Source organism: Eubalaena glacialis, chromosome 3 (genome assembly GCF_028564815.1).
Source record: "Eubalaena glacialis isolate mEubGla1 chromosome 3, mEubGla1.1.hap2.+ XY, whole genome shotgun sequence".
Lineage (NCBI taxonomy): Eukaryota > Metazoa > Chordata > Mammalia > Artiodactyla > Balaenidae > Eubalaena > Eubalaena glacialis.
The window spans coordinates 121,052,961-121,077,808 of NC_083718.1; the positions used below are offsets into that span (position 1 = coordinate 121,052,961).

At 40.7% G+C, this 24,848-nt stretch overlaps 1 protein-coding gene across 1 annotated transcript in view; it reads right to left on the reverse strand.

Annotated features, from left to right (window-relative positions):
- The window catches only part of SAMD13 (sterile alpha motif domain containing 13), a 46,473-nt gene that overhangs the window by 10,226 nt on the left and 11,399 nt on the right, over nt 1-24,848 (reverse strand). Inside the window, exon 3 of the mRNA XM_061186411.1 lies at nt 6,180-6,291. Within this exon, the coding sequence (XP_061042394.1) occupies nt 6,180-6,291 (112 nt within the window). The remainder of the gene's footprint in view (nt 1-6,179; nt 6,292-24,848) is intronic.

Below are 24,848 nucleotides of genomic sequence, written 5' to 3' on the forward strand. Positions count from 1 at the left end.
TCTAATTAGAACTATCCATCTAGAATCACTACAGTTGAAGTCCACCCAACCACAACTTAGGACACATGCTCGTGGTTGCTCTGACTGGCCTTCCCACTTTACTACTCCATTTGAGGAGGTTAGTGTTACTTGGCAACTTGTAACAATAAAATATTTTATTTCTAGTTATTAAGTCAGTGGCCTCAGAAACGTATCAAAAGTTAGCAATAAGCCATCTGAAAAGAAATGTCAGTCTTGGAATTTCAGGCAAATAGCTTAAACAACCAGCTGGACATTTCAGAGTAAAATACTGTTCTTATTCATGTGGTTTAGGGGAAGTGAGGCGATATGGAGTAAAATTAATTTGTCGCCATGAGTTGCATATTATTTTGTCATGATACTCTGAGAAAAAAATTCTCAGTGATTCATATTGTTCTAGAAACAGATGCACTGATGTCGCTCACTTGTGAGTTTGAGGATCTGAACAATATAAATTATGTGACCTTGATTGAATGGCCCCTCTCCATGTCCATCTTCTTCACATACATTCTGAGTGAATGAGTCAGATAGTGAAGAAATGAAGTGACTACCCTACAACGGGCACACTGTCTTTGTGACCTGCAGTTAGGGTCCAGTTGGAGTGGTGAAGTTGCCGTGATGGACTTAACTGGCAACTAAAAGCCTTGTCAATAGAGATGGCTTTTCAGTTAACCTTCAGAGTTTAACAAAATAAACCTTATCTTAAATGTTCTGTGTGAGGAAGGTGGAGATGCTTTTGAACGAGTTAGTCTAAAGGTTCTTTCTTAAAAACTAAACTCTTAGGAAGTAAAATCCTGAGGTACCTTTGACTCTTGAAAACCTGGCGACCCACATCATCCCTGGGCAAGTGCCAATTTTTTATCATCTAGTTGTGAAAATTCAACAGTGTATATACAGCATCTCAAGGGGTTTTGTGCCCTGTGTTGTGCATTGAAAGCTAACTTCATGAGGGCCAGTTGCAAGGTAACACTTGACTCTTAAAGCAGGAACTTGAGCAATAGTCTGCTTAACTCAACATTCATCATAGAAATCTGAGTTCTAGAAAGGCAAACTCTGCAGGGTCATCTAATGACCATGAGTCAATCAGGAGAAATGAAACCAGGAGTCATGATTCTCACTCATGCCCTTCACTGCAGCCTAAGAGGTCTGTCTGCTGGAAGATACTTGGGAAAATAGCCACCATGGTGTCCATGTGAGAGAGAGATAGTACTGACAATGCTGGAATCACTGCCTTCTCTAGGAAGGGATCCCACTGCCTCCTGCTCTTATAGGCCAGTGAGTCCTCTGGGGCACTATGTTAATGAGGCCAGTGGGCCAAGGGACAGCATTGCCACTAGCCATGACAGAATGGCCAGAGCAGGAATACAACCCCAGACACACACATTGTTGACACTGGATCATTGGTGCAGGGCTTGGGAGGGAGCTGGGCAGGGGCCTAGGTCTTCCCTCTTTTTTTTTTTTTTTATAAATTTTTAAATTTTATTTATTTATTTTTGGCTGAGTTGGGTGTTTGTTGCTGCACGCGGGCTTTCTCTAGTTGTGGCGAGTGGGGGCTACTCTTCATTGTGGTGTGTGGACTTCTCATTGCAGTGGCTTCTCTTGTTGAGAAGCATGGGCTCTGGGTGCGTGGGCTTCAGTACTTGTGGCACGTGGGCTCAGTAGTTGTGGCACGCGGGCTCTAGAGCGCAGGCTCAGTAGCTGTGGCTCATGGGCTTAGTTGTTCTGCGGCGTGTGGGATCTTCCTGGACCAGGGCTCGAACCCATGTCCCCTGCATTGGCAGGCGGATTCTTAACCACTGCACCACCAGGGAAGCCCCTGGGCCTTCCCTCTTGATAAGTCTTTTGGTTTGTACCTGTGGCTCACATGGAGGCTCAAAAGAGGTTGGTCAGAAGAAAACCTGATGGAGATAATTGCACTAGTGGGAAACTTAATGGAGATAATTGTTAGGTGTCAGTGTGCCTGCATAGAGAAAAGGAGGTTATACAAAGATCACCCGGTTAATTCAGCTGCCCCTCCATACCACAGGAACATGGGACACTCCTGCACTTTGGACAAACCTCGCTCGGTGGCCTGACATCTTCCAAGGGAACACGTTGCTAGAAATCCACCTCTGAGTCTGGTTGCTACAACAAGAGAATATCCAGTAATGTACTGTGAGCCCATACCAAGAAGACAGACACTCTCCTGAAAGATGGCACATGGGGTGGTGGACACGTCCGGCGTCAGTGTTAGTGTCTCAGTCAGCTTAGGCTGCTATAACAAGACACCATGGAATAGGTGGCTTAAACAACAGAAATTTATTACTCACAGTCTGGAGGCTGGAAGTCCAAGATCACAGTGCCAACATGTGGCTCTTGGTAGGGCCCTCTTCCTACCATGTAGATGGCTGCCCTTGTGCTATATCCTCACATGGCACAGAGGGAAAGAGAAGCTCTCTGGTCACTTCTTTTCAGGGCACTAATCCCATCGTGAGGGTTCCAGCCTCATGACCTCATCTATCCCCCAAAGGCCCCAAACACCATCACATTGGGAGTTAGGGCTTTAACTTTAACGTGAATTTTGGGGGGACACAAACATTCCATCCGTAACAGCCAAGAAATTAAGCTCTCACATCAACTGAGACATGTTACCCTTGGCAACCCTTTCTGAACCTGCCCTTTTCTAAGGTGGTTTAGGGGATGTTCACATCCCTGCCCTGCTTCCATCAGACGGCAAGGCAAAGCCTCCCCTAAGGAGATTTCAGGATGTGACCATTCTTATTGTTTCTCAGCTGCTGTGACCTAGAAGATGTGCCTAAAAGGGTCATGTGTTTGGCCTGGGGGTGGCCTGCAGTCTTCCCATCTGGATGATTGGTGAGTGACAGCTGACTGCTTGAGGTTCATTGCCGGAAAGATCCTTGGAGGTGAAACACTGAAGGCCTCTGAATCATGAAATGGAAGAGGGACGTTAACACAATAGAGGATCCTGATCCTCAGTTCTCATGAAAATCACAGCAGCTGCTTGTCATATCAGCCTGAGCCTGGCCAGTGGTCCCCTCCTTGCCCTCTACCTCCTTTAATGAGAAGAGGAAAGACGATGAGAATTTCAAAGCAGGAGGAAGATTTGAATCACTTCCAGAGAATAATTCAAGGCGGACTCTTTTCCCCGCCCAATTACCTTTCCACAAGAATGAATAACTTGAGCTTGTAGACGATGCTTGCAAAATTCCAGTCCCCTGGGAATTCATTTCTCAGGCTCCAGAGTTGGAGAAGCAAGATGGTGCTCCTTTCCTCCCTTGAAGGACTTCTGAATGAGACGCTTTGGGAAACTGTGTTCCCTTTTGCCTCCCACTGTCACTGGTGCCAGAGTGATGTCATCTTTGGGAGAAAGGGCCTGCTCCTGGGCCGAGCTCAGAGCTGGCCGGTTCCATTCCAGAATCTGGAAGGCCCAAAGAACATCCCCACCCCCAATCTGGGACATCTGCCCCAGAGGAGTCTGAGCAAAAGCTCATTCTGAAAAATGCTTTGGACAGCAGGGAATCTGGCCAAGAGACCTTTTAGCTAAGTCCCTTTTTTTGTTAACCTTTCACAATATTCTTTAAATTTAATTTTAGAAGTGAGTTAACTCAACTACAATGACACAAATGGACACTATATCATTAAACCAAAATAAAATACGTTCCAGCTGATCAGCTCTCCACTTTCCAACCTGAGCTACTTCCCCCAACAATTTTATTACAAAAATTTTCAAACATAAAGTCGTAAGAATATTATAGAGAACACCCATACTCCCACCACCTAGATTCTACAATGAACATTTTCCATACTTACTTTATCATATGTCTATCCAACTACTCATCCCTCTAGCCAACTATCAATCCATATTTTGATGCATTTACAAGTAAGTTGCAAAATCAGTATACTTCTCCCCTGAATACTTCAGTTTGCATACCATTAATTGTTTTATTTTTTTACAGTTCTTTTCTTTTTGAAGAAAAATTTATTGCCTATGTAATACGCAAATCTGAATCGTTTGCATATACCTGTGCATATGTGGTGACCAGTGAATATACCCATAACACAAACCCTTATCAAGACACAAAACGCTACCATCACTCAGAATGTTCCCTCATGCTCCTTCCCGGTCATTCCCCTCTCCCACCTATCCAGAGGCAACCACTGTCTGATTTTTTTCTACCATTAGTGCATTTTCCTGTTCTCATCCTTTATCTAAATGGAACTGCTGTGGTCTATTTGTGTCCCCCCAAAATTCGTATGTTGAAACCTAACCCCCAGTGGGTCTTAGGGATATTAGTAATGGTATTAAGAGGTGGGCCCTTTGGGAGGCAATTAGGTCATGAGGGCAGAGGCCTCATGAATATTTGTGCCTTTATAAAAGCAGCCCCAGAGACCTCTCTCATCCCTTCCTCCATGTGAGGACACAATGAAATGACAGCTGTCTCGGAAGCGGGCCCTCACCAGATACCCAATCTGATAGTGCCTTGATCTTAGACTCCCTACCTGCAAAATCATGAGAAATAAATGTTTGTTGTTTATAAGCCACACAGTTGATGGTATTTTTGTTATAGCAGCCTGCATGGACTAAGACAGAAACCATTCAGAATGAGCTCTTTTATGTAAGGCTTCTTTCACTTAGCATAATGTTTTGAGACTCATCCAAACTGTTGTATATATCAGTACTTCATTTTTCTTTATTCCATTGTATGACTAGACCAGAGTTTGTATATTCACTCTCCCATTGATGGACACTTAGGCTTCCGGTTTTGGACTATTATGAATAAAGCTATTTGAACAATGTTGTACCAATCTTTGGTGGACATATGCTTTCGTTTCCCTTGGGTAAATACTCAGGAATGAAGTTGTTGATCATGGGGTAGATGTATGAGTGTTTATTTTACACTCCCACCAACAATGTAGGAGAGTGCGGTTGCTCTACATCCTCACGAACATTTGCAATCAGTCTTTCTAATTTTAGCTATCCTGGTGGGTGTGAAGTGATTTAAGCTGTTATTTTGGAAAATTTTCCAAATTAACAAAAGACACATATGCATAGGGATCAGGTTGAAGGAAATACTGATTGAAGGAAATCTAGAGATTGGAATATATGATATTAGAAAAGTGCACTTATCCAAACCCAGCTTGAGAGAGTAAGAAATGGCTAAAGGGATGTGCAAGAAGCATCCAAACACATTGCTCGCTTTATAATTCTCTCAATTATATTACAACATTAGAGAAGTAAACGTAATGCTTAGAAGACTGCAGACTTCATTGATAGGGAGATGGGAACTCTGTGTTTTCCTACAGAGCTGGTCTGGTGTGGACCACATGTACCCCGATTTGCTTCCTCATGGTCAAAGCCCTTTGAGCACCATCTCTACAAAGCTGGCCCAGCCTGGAAAATGGAATCGGGACTCACCCAGACAATTGGGAAGGACCCCCTGCTCCTCCTTCCCTCTCTCCAGTACCAACCCTGGACCTGAGCGAGGGAATTAACTTTTGGGGGCATCAACGTTGGGCCAGCACCTATCCTAGGTGCTGTGCATTCGCTGTCCTTTAATCCTCACGGCACCACCCTACCAAGTTAGGCATTGAGAGCCTCCTCTTACAGATGTGAAACCAAGACTCAGAGAGTCATAGTAACTTGTCTGGGGTCACATAGAGTTACAAGAACCAGGATCTGAGTCTAAATCCTGTCCTCTTTCCACTAGACTTTGCTCAGCACCCAGCAAGCAAACTGGAGGAGACTTGATTAACAGCTCAGGTGGTGCCAAGCCCAGGAGCAGACGAGGCTGCATGCCTCTCAGCCAGATTGGTCCCTCCTTTTTCTCTCTTTTCTGCTTTCTAGTGTGTTTGTGTGGAAGGTAGGGCTGTGCCGTCTTTCAGAAGATGCAGATGTTGAGGAGACTTAGCCCTCCTCTCTGCAGCTGCGACCGGGTCTCCTCTCCTCTCGGGGCTTGGGTTTTTCTCTTGCAGGAAGGAATCATTAGCTTGTCACTTCCGTCCTCCCCTCCCCCACCCCCTCAGTTTCTCAGGGGCTGGGATGATCGGGAGCCGCACTCATCCTTCACCGCTCTCTACTCCTCTTCCTCCTCACTCCCTTCTGCCCACTGTGGGAGAGGGAGGTGATCATGTTCATCGTGTGTTTCTCTAGACCGAGTTACCTGTTCCTGAAACGCACTAGCTTGCTCCTCAAATCCTGCGGTTCGGAAATAATTGACGACATCCATCACGGCCCAGTCTGCAGGATCGGGTGGCCTCCCGTTCTCCATGGAACTGCAAAATAACAATCAAGATGGCTGTCAGGGCAGAACATGCAAGCGTGTGCGGCTAGGCTCTCCACTCAGCCTCCCAGGGGCAGGCCTGGGCCAGCTCACTGCAGCCAGAGGCCCAGATCCCAGTGTATCTGCCTCAGGACCAGAATCACTCGTGCATTTCTTGGGCTCAGAAGATCACTGCTCTCATTGGCTCAGTCACTCCTTTCTCTATGAACCTTTAATATAAAGTATTTCCTCATGTATTGTTTTTTAATCCAGAGATATTAAGAGTGGTCCAGTGATTTCTGGCGGCCCACAATATGGTATTCATACCACTGAGCTAAGAATACCAGGCCTCTTACAATGTGGCCCCAACATGTCATCACTTTTCCCATCCCCAACCCCACACATCCAGGGCTAAAGCCATTCCCCAACACACCATGCCCTTCACATGCTGTCCCAGCCACTGAATGCCCCCTCATTTACCTCCGACAAAATCCTACCCTTCCTACCAGTTCAAATGCCACCATCTCTGTGAGGCATTTTCTGGCTGCACCCGGGTAAGTGTTTCAGTTATAACATCCTCTGAGTTCGAGACCTCCATTCTAACTCCCACTGCAGCACTTTTCACACTGGATTATACTCTGCTTATTAGACAGTCTCTAGAATTTCTACGGAGATGTGGGCTGAAGAGGTACATTTGGACCTGGACCATTTCTCACTTTATTATCCCTTGTGTCAAGTACGTAGTTAGGAATTCAATCAATGTTCAGACGACTGGATGTTGATCAAGCATTAGTTTGAGAGGGTCTCTGGGTAACCTCCTCAATGGATTTAGAGAGGAGGGGAGGAAAGGTGGACGAGAGAAAGGGTGGCAAGGACCTGTAGTTACTGTGACTCTTATTTCTGTTTCAAGAGTATTTGTCTAGATTTCTCTATGCCTCGTCCCCGGTGATTCTTCCAGAGTGTACATCCCATCACATTGTTCCCCTGCTTCCAATCCTTCAAAGACTTCTTCCCATTGCCCTTTGGATAAATTCCAAATAGTTTCACTTGGCTCAGGAGGTCCTTCAGGACAAAGCCCCCTCCTAGCCCTCCAGCTGGGAATGTATTGGTGAGTAAAACAGAAGGGTCATTACTCTTGTGAATACACAGCACTGTGGGGGTAGACACTGATCGGTAATCATACAACTAAATGTATAGCCACACAATGTAGCCGAAGGATAGGCACTCTGTACTATGGCAGTTTGAGGGGCTAGGAGAGGCTTTCTTGTGGAAGTTTCTTTTGAGGTAAGGTCTAGAGAGCAGCCAGAAGGTTAACCGTATAAAGAAGTCAGCCGAAGATTATTCCAGGCTCTGTAGCAGGAACATACAGCCCAGGGAGCCATGTTGGTCTTGGAGGCCACATCAAGGATTCTGGGTTTTTGTCTACGAGCAATGGGACTTGTTAAATGGTCTGATGTAATGGGTGTGACCTGATCTGACTCACATTTCTAAAAAGAGGGTATTGGAGAGGAGCCAGAGGAGAAGAAGGGACCAAGAAAGAGATCATGGTGACTGAGACTATGGTGGAAAAGGAGAGAAGCGTGTGGATTTCAAAACTATTTAACCAATAGAATCAGCATGACGTAGTGGTGGACTAGACATGAGAACAAAGGAGATCGAAGCGTCCTGGAACTGGATGGATGGTGGTAACTGCACTTAGACTGCATCCCCAGGTTTGGCTGGACACACTGAATGTGGGGTACCATCTATATCGAAGTTGAGATTTAATGTGGAACATGGGTCTGGAGCTCAAAGTAGACGGGTGGGCTAGAGGTACACAATGGGGAGCCAGAAGCACTTAGATGGCACGTGAAACCTTGGGAGGGGATGAGAAGAGAACTGGGCCTAGAATCAAGCTTGGGAGGGTTCAACATTTAGTGCAAGTTGAAAAGATCCATGTTACTTTTAATGGAAATGAAATTGCCCAGACTTTGGGGATTCCTAAAAGTCTTCAAACATCCAAAAGTCAAGGGTTGACCTGTACCTCTGCCTTGTTCCCAGGATAATGTTTTGCTCATAGTAGGAACTTAAAATATTTGATTAAAAAAACAAACTTCTCTCCTAGTTAAAGAAAAGGGAGTCACTAATCAATGGCATATGTGATCAACTACTTATCAACCTAGCACTTAATTTAAAAACATTTAGAGCCAATGCTTGCTAGTTATAAGTATTTTCCCTTTTGGGCATAGAGATTGTGAATCTATAAATACTGCCCATGTACATACACACTCATGTACATGCTCACTCACACAGGGCATGTGCCCCCCCTGCCACCTTCCTACCATTTAACAGGCAATATACATGGGGAAAAACTATTTTTCACTCTAACATTGTTAAACATTAACATGTACTTTCAAATCAAAGCTAAATGTGTTTTTAAAAAATTATCCACATGCTGGGATTTTCCATCATCTCTTTAACATAAGCAATCATGAGCTGACACAGGGGACTCTCTTTTAGGTACCATTTTCCTTCCCTCTCTTGCTTAAGTTGGGCTTGAAAAATGTTTGGAAAGGATTCATTGTTTTGACAAATCTTTTAAGTTTTCTAGTCAGCTCACTTGTAGCAGTGAGCACAGCATCCCATCGGATGCACTTTTAAGTGCCCCAGAAAACATCTGAATTCACTCTCTCTGTGGCTGACTTCAATTAGCTGTCTTTCTTCATAAAGAATTGTCATCTAATTATGATAAAAAAAAAAAGTATGCTACATTGTAATTTTAGGATGGGAGGCTTTCCTGATTCTTATTCTGCTGGGATATGACATCATCACTTCCTCAGTTCTGAAATATTCTTGAGTACTAGCATTGCAGCAGAGAACAAAGGCTTTGCAAAACAGCTGGCAGCGTACCATGAAGAGCACCAGTAATGAGGAACGTCTCATACTTAGGGTGAGCGGATACACAGAAGAAGCCAGTGTTAGACCACTCACATCCTGAGAGGAGAAACTATCTGTCTCCATCTCTGCACCTCTACAGCTCCCAGTACAGGTTGGACTGGTGTGTACAGTTGATGCACAGCAAAGATCTGTTACATCAATGGAATAACAACCAGAGAGCATTTAGAGTCTACAATATGCTTTTCACGCATAATCTATTTTCAGCCTCCCAGCTCCTCGTGAACTGGCTACTATAACCTGTTTTTAGGAAACTAAGGCTCAGAAAGGTTAAGAACTCATCCCAAATCACATAGTGTATAAAGCCAGGATTGGATTCCATATATGCTTGCCTCCAAATCTATGCTTTTTTTCACTCCATACTCATTGATACAACAGATATTTAATAAAAGCCTACTGTCTTCTCAGTACTGTGCTAGAGGCAGGGTTACCAGGATAGGAATGCGTATCCTTCAAGGAGCTGGCACTCTGGTGAGGGGAAGCAGCATACTCTAAGTGTTAGAATTGGGGGGGTGAACTGGTGCTATTGGGGATGCACGCACTGGAGGGCCCGGATAATTCTGCCTGACTAGGACACTTGAAGATTTTTAATGCAATTCTGAAAGGCATCAATTGCTTCAAACACGCACTAAGTTCTGCCCTGAGAGGGGACGGCTTGCAGAAGCAGAAATATGCAGGCACACATTGTCACTTCTAGGTTATGTTAAAGAATGATAAATTCATGAATATTTTTCCAAGCATGGAGGCTTTAAAAATATATATGTATGTTACCTTATTACAAAAAACTAGCAAGAAGTGAAGGGCAGAATTTGTCTCCAATCCCACCACTTAATCAAATCAATGTTTCCATTTAACATAGTCACCTTTCAGTCCCTGTGCATATGGTTGAGTACATCATGTATGGATAAAAATTACATAATGTGTGAATAATTCACACTAGGAACTGATTATCCCTTAATTAAACAATCACCTCACTTTTAAAGAGAGCTAAAGAGACACAATCATGAGGACAGAAATGCAATAAATAACAAATTTGGCAGATACATGCAGATCGAGACCTTATGATGAATGTTTTCATGTTGGCACATGATAATTTTAAGTGCTAGTGGCAAAAGTCTCCATTTCCCCTTTATATATTAGTGGAGGCAGATGAAAAATAGTTGAAACCCTTTCTCAGAATTTAGCATGTGTATCTTTTATGGTATTTATGATATTATAGATTCTGAGGGTTGATCAGACCAAAAGGAAACTCTGGATAAATACAGCCCATATGTGATTTCAAAACCCCATTATACTTATTAACTGCATTTCTGCTTTAAAGTTCAGAGCAAAAGTTACCTCCTACTAGTTAATTATGGTGATATATTTATTTATCATGCTACTCTTATAAAGCTAATTCTCAATGTTACTTGTGTTTCCACTCAGAAATGCACTCTAACTTTGTACTGCCTTGATCTTTATAACTTATTTTCAAAATTAAATTAACCTGCTCTTTGCCCATATCTTAAATCAGCCTTTGGCTAAAAACAATGTAATTCTGATTGTAATAAATTAACATTGATCTCTCGGCCTATGACATAGCTAAGAATGAAGCGACCAAATGAGCTTTAGTTTTATCTCCATTTTTTTCTCCCTCTCCCTTCATCCTAACAAGCAGGGATCTGGCTGAAAGACAGCCGGAAAAAGAGAAAGGATGATTCAAAGTTTCTTGACAGGACATTTTTCATTTTTTAATATCCAGCTAAATAAGAGTTGACTGCATTTAGCTGCAGCATACCCAAGCAACGAAAGTATTGAGAAAGCAAATAACTCTTCTGTATATTTTAAATTCTTTAGCTTGGCATTCAGGGATTTAATTCAAACATAACTTTCCAGGCTTCTTTCCAATTCCAAGTTTGTACTGAAATCCAACCAGTCAACATCCTGGACTTTCCCATATCCACAGCTTTGGTTATGCTACTCAAAGCCCTGTCTGTTCAACTGCCAAGGATTAGAACCCTACTCATTTTCAGAAGATACTGGTTAAATGTCACCTTCCTAATAACCCCAATCACTCTTCCATTCCAATCACTAATTAATTTTAACCTGCCCACAATGAGCCAGGTACTTGATAAGCCTTGGGAACTAATCTAGTGAAAAGGAAAATCTCAAGTCAACTGCATGATGAAGATGGTCATATGTGTTCCCTGCCTTCATCCAAAAAGCAAGTAAAGAACAGGAGGACTAGCTAGATGGAGGAAGGAGGGCAGTATGAGTCAGGCTGTGCTAGGTGTGTGGAGCCCCAAATCAGCAGCAACACCATGATCAGGTCCCAAGAACAGACGAGCCATCTTCCTGCATCATTTCTTTCCTCTGTAACAGGCATCTTGCCTCAGGCTCATGGCTTTCCTCTGAAATCACATGGCACTCTGTCCTTGGCATATCTCTGCTGGGAATGTCTTCTGAATACCCCACCCCATCTTTCTGAAAACAAATCTGCCTCTTTCCTCACCTGCTCTCAGCTTTCTAGTATAAAGACCTCTGAACTAGTGTAAATAAGGACACTCCTCTCAAGAGGACTCATGAATTTCTGTTTTTCATTCACTATCAGATGCAATTCATGCCCACATTCATACTAAATAAAAACATATGCACATTTCATATCCCAATCATTAATACTAAAGACAACTGCATACAGATTGCCGGAAGAACTTTCCTTCCCTGCTCTGAGCCATGGCACAATGGTCACTATTCCAAAGAACTTAGTGTGGCTTTAATACTGAGACAAGCCCGGGTTTCCTTCAGTAGGGATATCAGTAGCACACCAGAATCTATGTAGAAAACAGCAACCCTTCAGAACTTCTAATGTATAGAAGATACGTAATACATGTTTGTGAATTCTGCTGGCATCGATTGGAACTCCTGTTGTTTTCACACTTAAAATATGATGATATGCTTAGCTGACTCTATAGTTTTACTCATTTTACTCTTTTGAAATGTACACTTCCTAAAGGTAGTTATTTACAATGGACAAAATTGTACAAGTCAAAAAAGTGAACAGACTCAATTCATAACCCAAATCGTCATTTAATTTAAGGGAATAACCAAACATAACCAAACTTTTAGCATAAGACCATATGATAAAACTGAATTGTGTCCCCTCCACCCCCAAATTCATATGTTGAAGCCCTAACCCTCAGTGTGATTCTATTTGGGACTAGGGCTTTTAGGACATAGGGCAATTAAGGTTAAATGAGGTCATAAGGGTGGGGTCCTAATCCAATAGGATTGGTAGCCTTATAAGATCTGCATGCATGCAGTGAGGCAAGTCCATGTGAGGACATAGTGAGAAGACAACCATCTACAAGCCAGGAAGAGAGCTCTATCCAGGTAATGAATCAGCCAGCATCTTGATCTTGGGCTTCCCAGCCTCCAGAACTGTGAGAAATATGTTTATGATGTTTAAGCCACCCAGTCTATGGCATTTTGCTAGGGCAGTCGAGTAGACTAATACACCATATATCAGAATGAGCAGACAGCCATAAAATACTAAGGAATTAATTTTAGCTTCACTAAGAAAAATAAAAATGGACCAATTAAAAGTATCACTATTCACTACCATATATTCTCTGTATTCAAGAATCCATACATATGGCACTCTGACTTATCCCACCAAACATATCTGCAGAAGGGTTATGACATCAGATCCTGATTAGAAAGGTCATTTTTCAGGTTTGAATTAGTGGCTCAGTTTACTCCCCTCCTTTCCTCTCCTTTTCTCTCCCTCTCTCTCTTTTCTTCCTCCTCACTTTCTTTTTTCCTTCCTTCCTTCCTCCCTTCCTTCCTTCCTTCCTTCCTCTCTTCCTCCCTCCCTCCCTCTCTTCCTCCCTCCCTCCCTTCTTTTCTTCCTAACAAACTATCTGTTAAGATGTATTTGGTATTTAGCCACTTATACTGTCTTGGGAGTTCTATTTTTCCATGCTTTTACTATAGTGGTATCTTACATCACGATCACTCCCTGTTCCAGATTGCTGTTCCCTGGAAAGAACAGCATCCCAGGAACCATCACTCACTGTGTTCAGGTAGAATTGGGCAGTGTGGTTGTGGGGTTTAGGAAAGATGGATGAAACAGAACACTCAGGAACTACCTAGCAAGCTGGTTACAATCTCCTCGTTGCTTTCAAAGAACATACATCTAAGGACTGCTGATCATTTACTTGACAACACAAAAGGACAGGAATATGAGTAAATGAACAAAAGCTGAAGCCAGTGATCAGACACACAATTACTTCTAACAGTTTCCTCTTCCTCCTTCCCTAAGGAGCCTGGCAAGACTTCCAGGCAAGTAAATAAATATCCTATGAAGTTATTTATTTAACCTTAGATGTGACCACTTCCCTTAGAGTTAGACCCCTGGCTGATGTGTGGGTTGCTGTATGTGTAAACACTGTTGGATTCTTTTTTATGAGGTCGTAATAATAGCCATTGTTATTTTTGTTATATAAGAAGTCTCTTTGATAATTCTACAGTGAAGTCAGAGTTTTGAAATTCTAGCAATACAAATAATAATTTCTAACTCTACCCTAATATTTTACTTCTATCATTCACCTCCTAATCCTCTAATTCACATGGGCAAAAATGACAACTTCTTTAAATTAATAATTACCTTAATATTTAATAGTTAACAGCCTTCAGAGAGGGCTATTCCAAAAGTTAGTGTTAATACATATATGGCCAATTAATTTATGACAAATGAGCCAAGAATATACAATGGGGAAAGGACAGTCTCTTCAATAAATGGTGCTGGAAAAACAAGAGAGCCACGTGCAAGAGAATGAAACTGGACCACTGTCTTACACCATACACAAAAATTAACTCAAAGTGGATCAAAGATTTGAATGTAAGACCGTAAGACCTGAAACCATAAAACTTGTAGAAGAAAACATAAGTGGTAAGCTCTTTGACATCAGCTTGGCAATGATTGTTTTTTGGACCTGACTCCAAAAGCAAAGGCAACAAAAGCAAAAATAAACAAGTGGGACTGCATCAGACTAAAAATCTTCAGCACAGCAAAGGAAATCATCAACAAAATGAAAAGGCAAGATACTGAATAGGAGAAAATATTTGCAAATCCAAAATATGTAAAGAATACATATAACTCAACAGCAAAAAAATAAACAAATAAAACAATCTAATTAAAAAATGGGCAGAGGATTTGAATAGACATTTTTTCCAAAGATATTCAGATGGCCAACAGGTATATGAAAAGATGCTCTACACCATTAATCATCAGGTACATACAAACCAAAACCACAAGGAGATATCACCTCATGCCCTTTAGAATGGCTATTATCAAAAAAAACAAGAAATAACAAGTGTTGGCAAGGATGTGGAAAAAAGGGAACACTTGTGCACTGTTGGTAGGAGTGTAAATTGGTGCAGTCAGTATGGAAAACAGTTGGGAGGTTCCTGAAAAAAATTAAAAGTAGAACTACCATACAATCCAGCAATTCCACTTCTGGGTATCTATCTGAAGGAAAAAACCCACTAAATCAAAAAGATATATGGACCCCCCCACATTCATTACAGCATTATTTACAATAGCCAAGACATGAAAGCAACCTGAGTGACCATCAATGGATAAATGGATAAAGAAAATGTGGTATATGTACACAATGGAATAGTATTCAGCCATAAAAAGGAAGGAAGTCTTACAATTTTTGACAACATGAATGGACCTTGAGGGCATTATGCAGGTGAAATAAGTCAGAGAAAGACAAAAATATATAATCTCACTTATATGTGGAATCTAAAAACAAAAAATTTAAAAAAAAAATTTAAACCCCAAATCATATATACAGAGAACAGATTGGTGGTTGCCAGAGGTAGGGGTTGGGGGTGCACAAAATGTGTGAAAGTGGTGAAAATGTACAAACTTCCAGTTATAAAATAAAAGTCATGGGGATGTGACATACAGCACGGTGACTATAATTAATAATACCACATTGTATATTTGAAAGTTGTTAAGGGTAGTAGATCTTAAAAATTCTCATCACAAGAAAAATAATTTGTAACTCTGTATGGTGATGGATGTTAACTACACTTATCAAGGTGAACGTTTCACAGTATACAGAAATAATGAATCATTATGTTGTACATCTGAAACTAATATGCTATATGTCAACTGTATCTCAGTATTTAAAGTTAGTATTTTAATATTAAAGTGAGCTTAAAACTTTCCAACATTCATTACTAAGAAAAGTATCACTTGACTGATTTTAAAAGAAATGTTATTTCCAAAATTAAAAGAGTCTTTGCTTCATAATAAAACAACAAACTGAACACAATGGCAGAGGAAGATGGTGAGATACACATGCAAGAAAAGGCGTGGTTTTAATAAGAAATAGCTTCTTTTGAAAGTCGCTAAACTTTGTTGCTGTGAACTTTCTCTTGCAGTAGAGCTTCTCCACTGAGGGGTGAGGGACATGGTGGTGGTGGGGAGATAAACCACTTGTTGTTGAGAAGCTGCTAACTTACTATTAGCATCTACTGTGTGGGAACATTGGTTCCTCCTCCATCCTAGGAGAAAAGGGAAGAAGGGAAAAAAGACCAACTGATGAAAAAGGGAGTAAGACTAAGTGAATGGGAAAAAAAATTCACATTGTATACTTGTAAGTTGTACAGATATGAACATACATGTGAAACTCCTAGAATTTTTTTTAGAGTTTATTGAAAATTCTAACATGGATCTAACATGGCTAAACATAGATCAATGGTAAGAGTGTCATGTACCAAGGTTTTGATTAATCCAAAAATCTGTGTATCTGAAATCCACAAAAAGAGAACCCTATGATCCCATTTGTTCAGTAAAGGTTTCTGTGTACTTTATATACATATACATATGGATACAGAGAGTATTTGTACAGAAACTGTCTAGAAGGACACATTCCAAACTATTAAGATGGCTCCCTCTTAGTTATTTAGTTATTTTTAAATTTAATAAACACCATGAATCCACCAGGCAAAATAAAAACTATAATCTTGACAATAATTATATCTATCCCACCACTGTGTCCCCCACCTGAGGTAATCATCCTCAACCTTATATTCATTTAACCTTCCTCCCTGTGCACATGTGCAAGAGCTTGTCTTGGCTATATACCTGTGCAATACGGTAGCCTCTAATCATGTGGCTGTTGAGCATTAAAAATTTGACTAAGAAACTGGGTTTGTTTGTTTTTTTATACAGTCTTAATTTTATTTATTTTTTTAAATTTATTTTATTTTTTTGGCTGTGTTGGGTCTTTGTTTCTGTGCGAGGGCTTTCTCTAGTTGCGGTGAACGGGGGCCACTCTTCATCGCGGTGCGCAGGCCTCTCACTATCACGGCCTCTCTTGTTGCAGAGCACAGGCTCCAGACACGCAGGCTCAGTAGTTGTGGCTCACGGGCCCAGTTGCTCCGCGACATGTGGGATCTTCCCAGACCAGGGCTCGAACCTGTGTCCCCTGCATTGGCAGGCAGATTCTCAACCACTGCGCCACCGGGGAAGCCCTAGTCTTACTATTTTAATTGTAATATAATTAAATATTTTTTAGTTATAAATAAGTATGTATAAATTTTAAAATTTAAAAAGGAGGCATAGGAGGAGTCAAGATGGCAGAATAGGAGGATGCAGAATTTGTCTCTCCTCACAAGTACATCAAGAATACATCTGCAAATGGAAAAATTCTCACAGAGCACCTGCTGAACATTAGCGGAAGACTTTGGACACCTGAAAGGACAAGATATAAATCCCCTCACAACTGGGTAGGAAGAAAGAAGGAAAAACAGAAAAGAGGAATCAAAAAAGGGACCTACAACCCTGGGGCATTTGTGGGAACTGGGAGGGGCACCCATCTGAGCAGGCTTGCCCGCCCCTCAAGCCAAGGTCTCCTTGACCCGCATAGGCTCCAGGGTCCTGAGCACCGCCCATTCCAAAGCCTCCTTGGGAAACAGCCCTGGGCACCCCTGCCTGAGACGGGAATCCACCAGTGCTGCTGGGGGCTGAGTGCTAAAGTGCGGGGTTAAGAGAGCAGATCCAGGGAGAGGACTGCTGTTGGCTGTGCAGATACAACAGAGGGGATGGGAGTAAGGGGCTCCGTGGCTGGGAATGCCCCTAGAGGAAGCATGGTCTGCCTAGGAAATGAGGTGCCATCGTTGAGTGGCATGCAATGGGTGGGGCCACCACCAGCCTCACATGCCAGCCCTTGCCTCCATGGGCACTGGGAAGGACTCCACCAGAGCGAGCATGCCCCAGTCTGTTGCAACTGCCTGCTGGTCTCTGCCGCCACAGGCACTTGGTGCATACCCCAGTTGTGGCTGCCATACCCCTCCCTGGCCTGAGTAAGTGTGCCCCAATCAGCCACTGTTTTTGCTCCCTCTCGCCTGGGTGGGGAACAGCCGCCTGAGGGTGGTGCACGTGGAGAGGTGGGGCCAAAACAAAAGCTGAGCTCCAGGGGCGGTGCAACTACACAGGCCGTGGATTAAATCTCCATGATTGGCTTGGTAAATTCTGTGTCTGGGAACATATGAATAGACAATGAGTGTTCCCACAACTGAGACCCATCTACCTTTAGAAGCAGTGGACTCTGGGGAGAAGTACATGCAGTAGTTTGGTCAGGTGAGGGTCTGAGTGCCCCACAGGGCCCACAGCAGGTCCAGAGACCTACCTAGAGGTACTGGAGGGCCTCCTGGGGAGGCAGGGGTTGGCTGTGGCTCACTGTGGGAGCAAGGATGCTGACAGAGGAGGCGCCAGGAAAATATTCTTATTACTATTATTCCTTTTTTGTTTGCTTCATTTTGTTCAGTTGTTGGTGTTATTGTTTTCATTATTTATTTTTATTTTTTAATATTTTTTATTTTTCTATTTTTACTTTTTTGGGGTTTTTTTTCCTGTTTTTGATTTTTTGGGGATCATTTTTATGTGTTGGTTTTATGTTTTCTTTGCCTTTTTTTAAAATATTAGTTTGCCTTCAGTTTTTGTTTTGTTTTTCATTTTTTGTTTTCATTAGTGTAGTCCTTATTGATTGTTCTCATTTTTGAATTCTTTGTTCTCTTGTTTTTTGTTTTCTATGTTTTGTTTTTGTTTTTTCTGTCTGCTTCTTTGTTTCTTTCTGGTTGTTTGGTTTTGTTTTTACCATTTGTCTTGGGCTTGGTTTGTCTGTTTGTTTTCTTCTTTGTGTGTGTGTGTGTGGGTTGTTGTTGCCATTTGTTTGTTTTTGTTTTTGCTACTTGTCTTGGGTTTTTTTTGCCTGTTTATTTTATTTTCCTTTTTTTCTTTCTTTCTTTTTTCTCTGGTCATGCTATGTAGTTTGCAGGCTCTTGGTTCCCTGGCCAGGGGTTGGACCTGGGCTTCCGGGGTTGGAGCACCAAGTCCAGGATGCTGGACCACCAGAGAATTCCTGAGCCCAGGGAATATTAATTGGTGTGAGCTCTCCTGGAGGTATCCATCTCCACACCAAGACCTGGCTCCACCCAACTGCCTGCAGGCTCCAGTGCTTGAAACCTCATGCCAAACAACCAGCAAGAAAGGAACACAGCCCCACCCATCAGCAGACAGGATGCCTAGTCATACTACACTCACAGACACCTCAAAACACACCACCTGATGTGGCCCAGCCCATCAGAGGGAAAAACTCAGCTCCACCCACCAGAGCACAGGCACCAGTCCCTCCCACCAGGAAGCCTACACAAGCCCCTGGACCAAACTCACCCACCAGGGGGAAGACAACAGAAACAATGGGAACTACGACACTGCAGCCTGCAAAAAGGAGACCATAAACACAGTAAATTCGACAAAACGAGATGACAGAGAAATAAGTTGCAGATGAAGGAGCAAGGTAAAAACCCACAAGACCAAATAAATGAAGAGGAAATAGGCAATCTACCTGAAAAAGAATTCAGAGTAATGATAGTAAAGATGATCCAAGATCTCAGAAATACAATGGAGGCACGGATTGAGAAGATACAAGAAATGTTTAACAAGGACCTAGAAGAACTAAAGAACAACCAGTGATGAACAACACAATAACTGAAATGAAAAATACACTAGAAGGAATCAATAGCAGAATAACTGAGGCAGAAGAACGGTTAAGTGAGCTGGAAGATAAAATGGTGGAAATAACTGCCAGGGAGCAGCATAAAGAAAAAAGAATGAAAAGAATTGAGGACAGTCTCAGAGACCACTGGGACAACATTAAACACACCAACATTCGAATTATAGGGGTCCTAGAAAAAGAAGAGAAAGAGAAAGGGTTCCAGAAAATACTTGAAGAGATTATAGTTGAAAACTTCTCTAACATGGGAAAGGAAACAGTCACCAAAGTCCAGGAAGTGCAGAGAGTCCCATACAGGATAAACCCAAGGAGAAACATGCCCAGACACATATTAATCAAACCAATAAAAACTAAATACAAAGAAAATATTTTAAAAGCAGCAGGGAAAAGCAACAAATAACATAAAAGGGACTCCCTGTAAGGTTATCAGCTGATGTTTCAGCAGAAACTCTGCAGGCCAGAAGGGAGTGTCAGGATATATTTAAAGTGATGAAAGCAAAAAACCTACAACCAAGATTACTCTACCCAGCAAGGATCTCATTCAGATTTGACAGAGAAATCAAAAGTTTTACAGACAAGCAAAAGCTAAGAGAATTCAGAACCACCAAACCAGCTTTAAAACAAATGCTAAAGGAACTTCTCTAGGTGGGAAACACAAGAGAAGAAAAAGACCTACAAAAACAAATGCAAAACAATTAAGGAAATAGTAATAGGAACATACATATTGATAATTACCTTAAATGTAAATGGATTAAATGCTCCAACCAAAAGACACAGACTGGCTGAATGGATACAAAAAGACCCATATATATGCTGCCTACAAGAGACCCACTTCAGACCTAGGGACACATACAGACTAAAAGTGACCTTCAGACCTAGGGACACATACAGACTAAAAGTGAGGGGATGGAAAAAGATATTCCATGCAAATGGAAATCAAAAGAAAGCTGGAGTAGCAATACTCACATCAGACAAAATAGACTTTAAAATAAAGACTATTACAAGAGACAAAGAAGGACACTACATAATGATCAAGGGATCAATCCAAGAAGAAGATATAACAATTGTAAATATTTATGCACCCAACATAGGAGCACCTCAATACGTAAGGCAAATGCTAACAGCCATAAAAGGGGAAATTGACAGTAACACAATAATAGTGGGGTGCTTTAACACACCACTTACACCAATGGACAGATCATCCAGACAGAAAATTAATAAGGAAATGCAAGCCTTAAATGAGACATTAGACCAGATAGACTTAATTGATATTTATAAGACATTCCATCTGAAAGCAGCAAAATACACTTTCTTCTCAGAACATTCTCCAGGATAGGTCACATCTTGGGTCACAAATCAAGCCTCAGTAAACTTAAGAAAATTGAAATTGTATCAAGCATCTTTTCTGACCACAGTGCTACGAGATTAGAAATCAATGGAGGCTAAACACTATGCTACTAAATAACAAAGAGATCACTGAAGAAATCAAAGAGGAAATCAAAAAATACATACAAACAAATGACAAGGAAAACACGATGACCGAAAACCTATGGAAGGCAGCAAAAGCAGTTCTAAGATGCAAGTTTATAGCAATAAAATCCTACCTCAAGAAACAAGAAAAATCTCAAATAAACAACCTAAACTTACACCTAAAGCAACTAGAGAAAGAAGAACAAGAAAACCCCTAAAGTTAGTAGAAGAAAAGAAATCATAAAGATCAGAGCAGAAATAAATGAAATAGAAATGAAGAAAACAATAGCAAAGATCAATGAAACTAAAAGCTGGTTCTGCTTCTTTGAGAAGATAAACAAAATCGATAAATCTTTAGCCATAATCATCAAGAAAAAGAGGGAGAGGACTCAAATCAATAAAATTAGAAAAGAAAAAGGACAGATTACAACTGATACCGCAGAAATACAAAGGATCATGAGAGACTACTACAAGCAACTCTATGCCAATAAAATGGCAACCTGGAAGAAATGGACAAATTCTTAGAAAAGTACAACCTTCCAAGACTGAACTGGGAAGAAATAGAAAATATGAACAGACCAATCACAATAATAAAATTGAACTGTGATTAAAAATCTTCCAACAAACAAAAGTCCAGGACCAGATGGCTTCACAGGTGAATTTTATCAAACATTTAGAGAAAAGCTAACAGCTATCCTTCTCAAACTCTTCCAAAATATTGCAGAGGGAGGAACACTCCCAAGCTCATTCTACGAGGCCACCATCACCCTGATACCAAGACCAGACAAAGACATCACAGAAAAAGAAAATTACAGGTCAATATCACGGATGAACATAGATGCAAAATCCTCAACAAAATATTAGCAAACCAAAACCAACAACACATTAAAAGGATCATACACCATGATCAAGTGGGATTTATCCCAGGGATGCAAGGATTCTTCAATATATGCAAATCAATCAATGTGATACACCATATTAACAAACTGAAGAATAAAAACCATATGGTCATCTGAGTAGATGCAGAAAAATCTTTTGACAAAATTTAACACCCATTTATGATAAAAACTCTCCAGAAAGTGGGCATAGAGGGAACCTACCTCAACATAATAAAGGCCATATATGACAAACCCACAGCCAACATCGTTCTCAATGGTGAAAAACCGAAACCATTTCCTCTAAGATCAGGAACAAGACAAGGTTGCCCACTCTCACCACTATTATTCAACATAGTTTTGGAAGTTTTAGCCACGGCAATCAGAGAAGAAAAAGAAATAAAAGGAATCCAAATCGGAAAAGAAGGAAAACTGTCACTGTTTGCAGATGACATGATACTATACATAGAGAATCCTAAAGACGCTACCAGAAAACTACTAGAGCTAATCAATGAATTTAGTAAAGTTGCAGGATACAAAATAAATGCACAGAAATCTCTTGCATTCCTATACACTAACTATGCAAGATCAGAAAGAGAAATGAAGGAAACAATCCCATTTACCATTACATTCAAAAGAATAAAAAACTTAGGAATAAACCTACCTAAGGAGGCAAAAGACCTGTATGCTGAAAACTATAAGATACTGATGAAAGAAATCAAGGATGACACAAACAGATAGAGAGATATACCGTGTTCTTGGATTGGAAGAATCAATATTGTGCCCTATCAAATTACCAATGACATTTTTCACAGAACTAGAACAAAATATTTTACAATTTGTATAGAAACACAAAAGACTCCGAATGGCCAAAGCAACCTTGAGAAAGAAAAATGAAGCTGGAGGAATCAGGCTCCCAGATTTCAGACTATACTACAAAGCTACAGTAATCAAGACAGTATGGTACTGGCACAAAAACAGAAATATAGATCAAAGGAACAGGATGGAAAGACCAGAGATAAACCCACGTACCTATGGTCAACTAATCTATGACAAAGGAGACAAGAATATACAGTAGAGAAAAGACAGTCTCTTTAATAAGTGGTGCTGGGAAAACTGGACAGCTACATGTAAAAGAATGAAATTAGAACACTCCCTAACACCATACACAAAAATAAACTCAAAATGGATTGAAGACCTAAATGTAAGGCCAGACACTATGAAACTCTGAGAGGAAAACATAGGCAGAACATTCTTTGACATAAATTGCAGCAAGATCGTTTTTGACTCACCTCATAGAGTAATGAAGATAAAAACAGAAATAACAAATGGGTCCTAATGGAACTTAAAAGCTTTTGCACAGCCAAGGAAACCATAAACAAGACAAAAAGACAACCCTCAGATTGGGAGAAAATATTTGCAAATGACGCAACTGACAAAGGATTCATCTCCAAAATATACAAACAGCCCATGCAGCTCAATATCAAAAAAACAAACAATCCAATCCAAAAATGGGCGAAGACCTAAATAGACATTTCTCCAAAGAAGACATACAGATGGCCAACAAACACATGAAAAGATGCTCAATATCACTAATTATTAGAGAAATGCAAATCAAAACTACAATAAGGTATCAACCCACACCAGTCAGAATGGCCATCATTAAAAAATCTACAAACAATAAATGCTGGAGAGGGTGTGGAGAAAAGGGAACCGTCTTACACTGTTGGTGGGAATGTAAATTGACAAAGCCACTATGGAGAACAGTATGGACATTCTTAAAAAACTAAAAATAGAACTACTATATGATCCAGCAATCCCACTACTGGGCATATACCCAGAGAAAACCATAATTCAAAAAGACATATACACCCAAATGTTCACTGCAGCACTATTTACAATAGCCAGGACATGGAAGCAATCTAAATGTCCATCAACAGAGGAATGGCTAAAGAAGATGTGGTACATATATAGAATGGAATATTACTCAGTCATAAAAAGGAACGAAATTTTGTTATTTCCAGAGACCTGGGTGGACCTAGAGACTGTCATTCAGAGTGAGGTCAGAAAGAGAAAAACAAGTATAGTATATTCACGCATATATGTGGAATCTGGAAAAATGGTTTAGATGATCTTATTTGCAAAGCAGAAATAAAGACACAGTTGTAGAGAACGAGTGTATGGATACCAAGAGGGAAGGGGGTGGTGGGATGAATTGGCACACTGGGATTGACATATATACCCCACTATGTATAAAATAGGTAACTAATGAGAACCTACTGTATAGCATAGGGAGCTCTACTAAGTGTCTTGTGGTGACCTAAATGGCAAGGAAATCCAAAAAAGAGGGGATATATGTATACGTATGGCTGATTCACTTTGCTGTACAGCAGAAACTGACACAGCAGTGTAAAGCAACTATACTCCAATAAAAATAAAACAAAATAAAATAATGAAAAGGAGGCATACTACTGATGCAGAATCAAAAGGAGATGCAGAAACTGGCAGTAGAACCAGAACAGTAAAGAAAAAGGAGCCTGGCTGAAAGTATGTTGGAAATTTCATGATAAACAGCAATTGCAATTTGTTGGAGCAGAGCAAAAGGAAAAAAGCTATTTGTTTGCTGTGTAAAAAATGGACAATATTAAGAGACATTTTTAGCAAAGACATAGGGAACTTGATAACTTGCTTCTCAACAGTCAAAAAGAATTGATGACATTAGTCACCTGTAATCAAAATTAAATGTACAATGAAACATTTTGAAGTGATTTTAAACAGAATCTGAGCTGATTCAGTATCTGTATGATACTCATGTTCAGTCTTCTAAAGCAGATTCCTGAAAAGTGTCATGTATACCATTGTTAAATCATTCAGTAAATATTTGCAAATGCTATGGATCAATGCCAGACAATGGAACTCTTAAAAGAAATAGAACACAATACATTTAATATCTGTGTTCTTTGCCTGTACTTGTTGGTTAAGTCATGGAAGAAATATACAAAGATTTATTGTATTGTTAAGTCCAATTCAAGATTTCATTAAAACAAAAAAATGCTTTTCAAATATTCAATAATTAAAGACAAAAAAATACTTAAAGACAAAAAAATGGCAGAGTAATTTATATTTTCTCATTGATATCGGACTACATGTAAATGAGCTTAATTTGACGCTCCTAAAAAAAAAAGGAAATGCTGATTTGTAACCTAGCTAACCTAGCT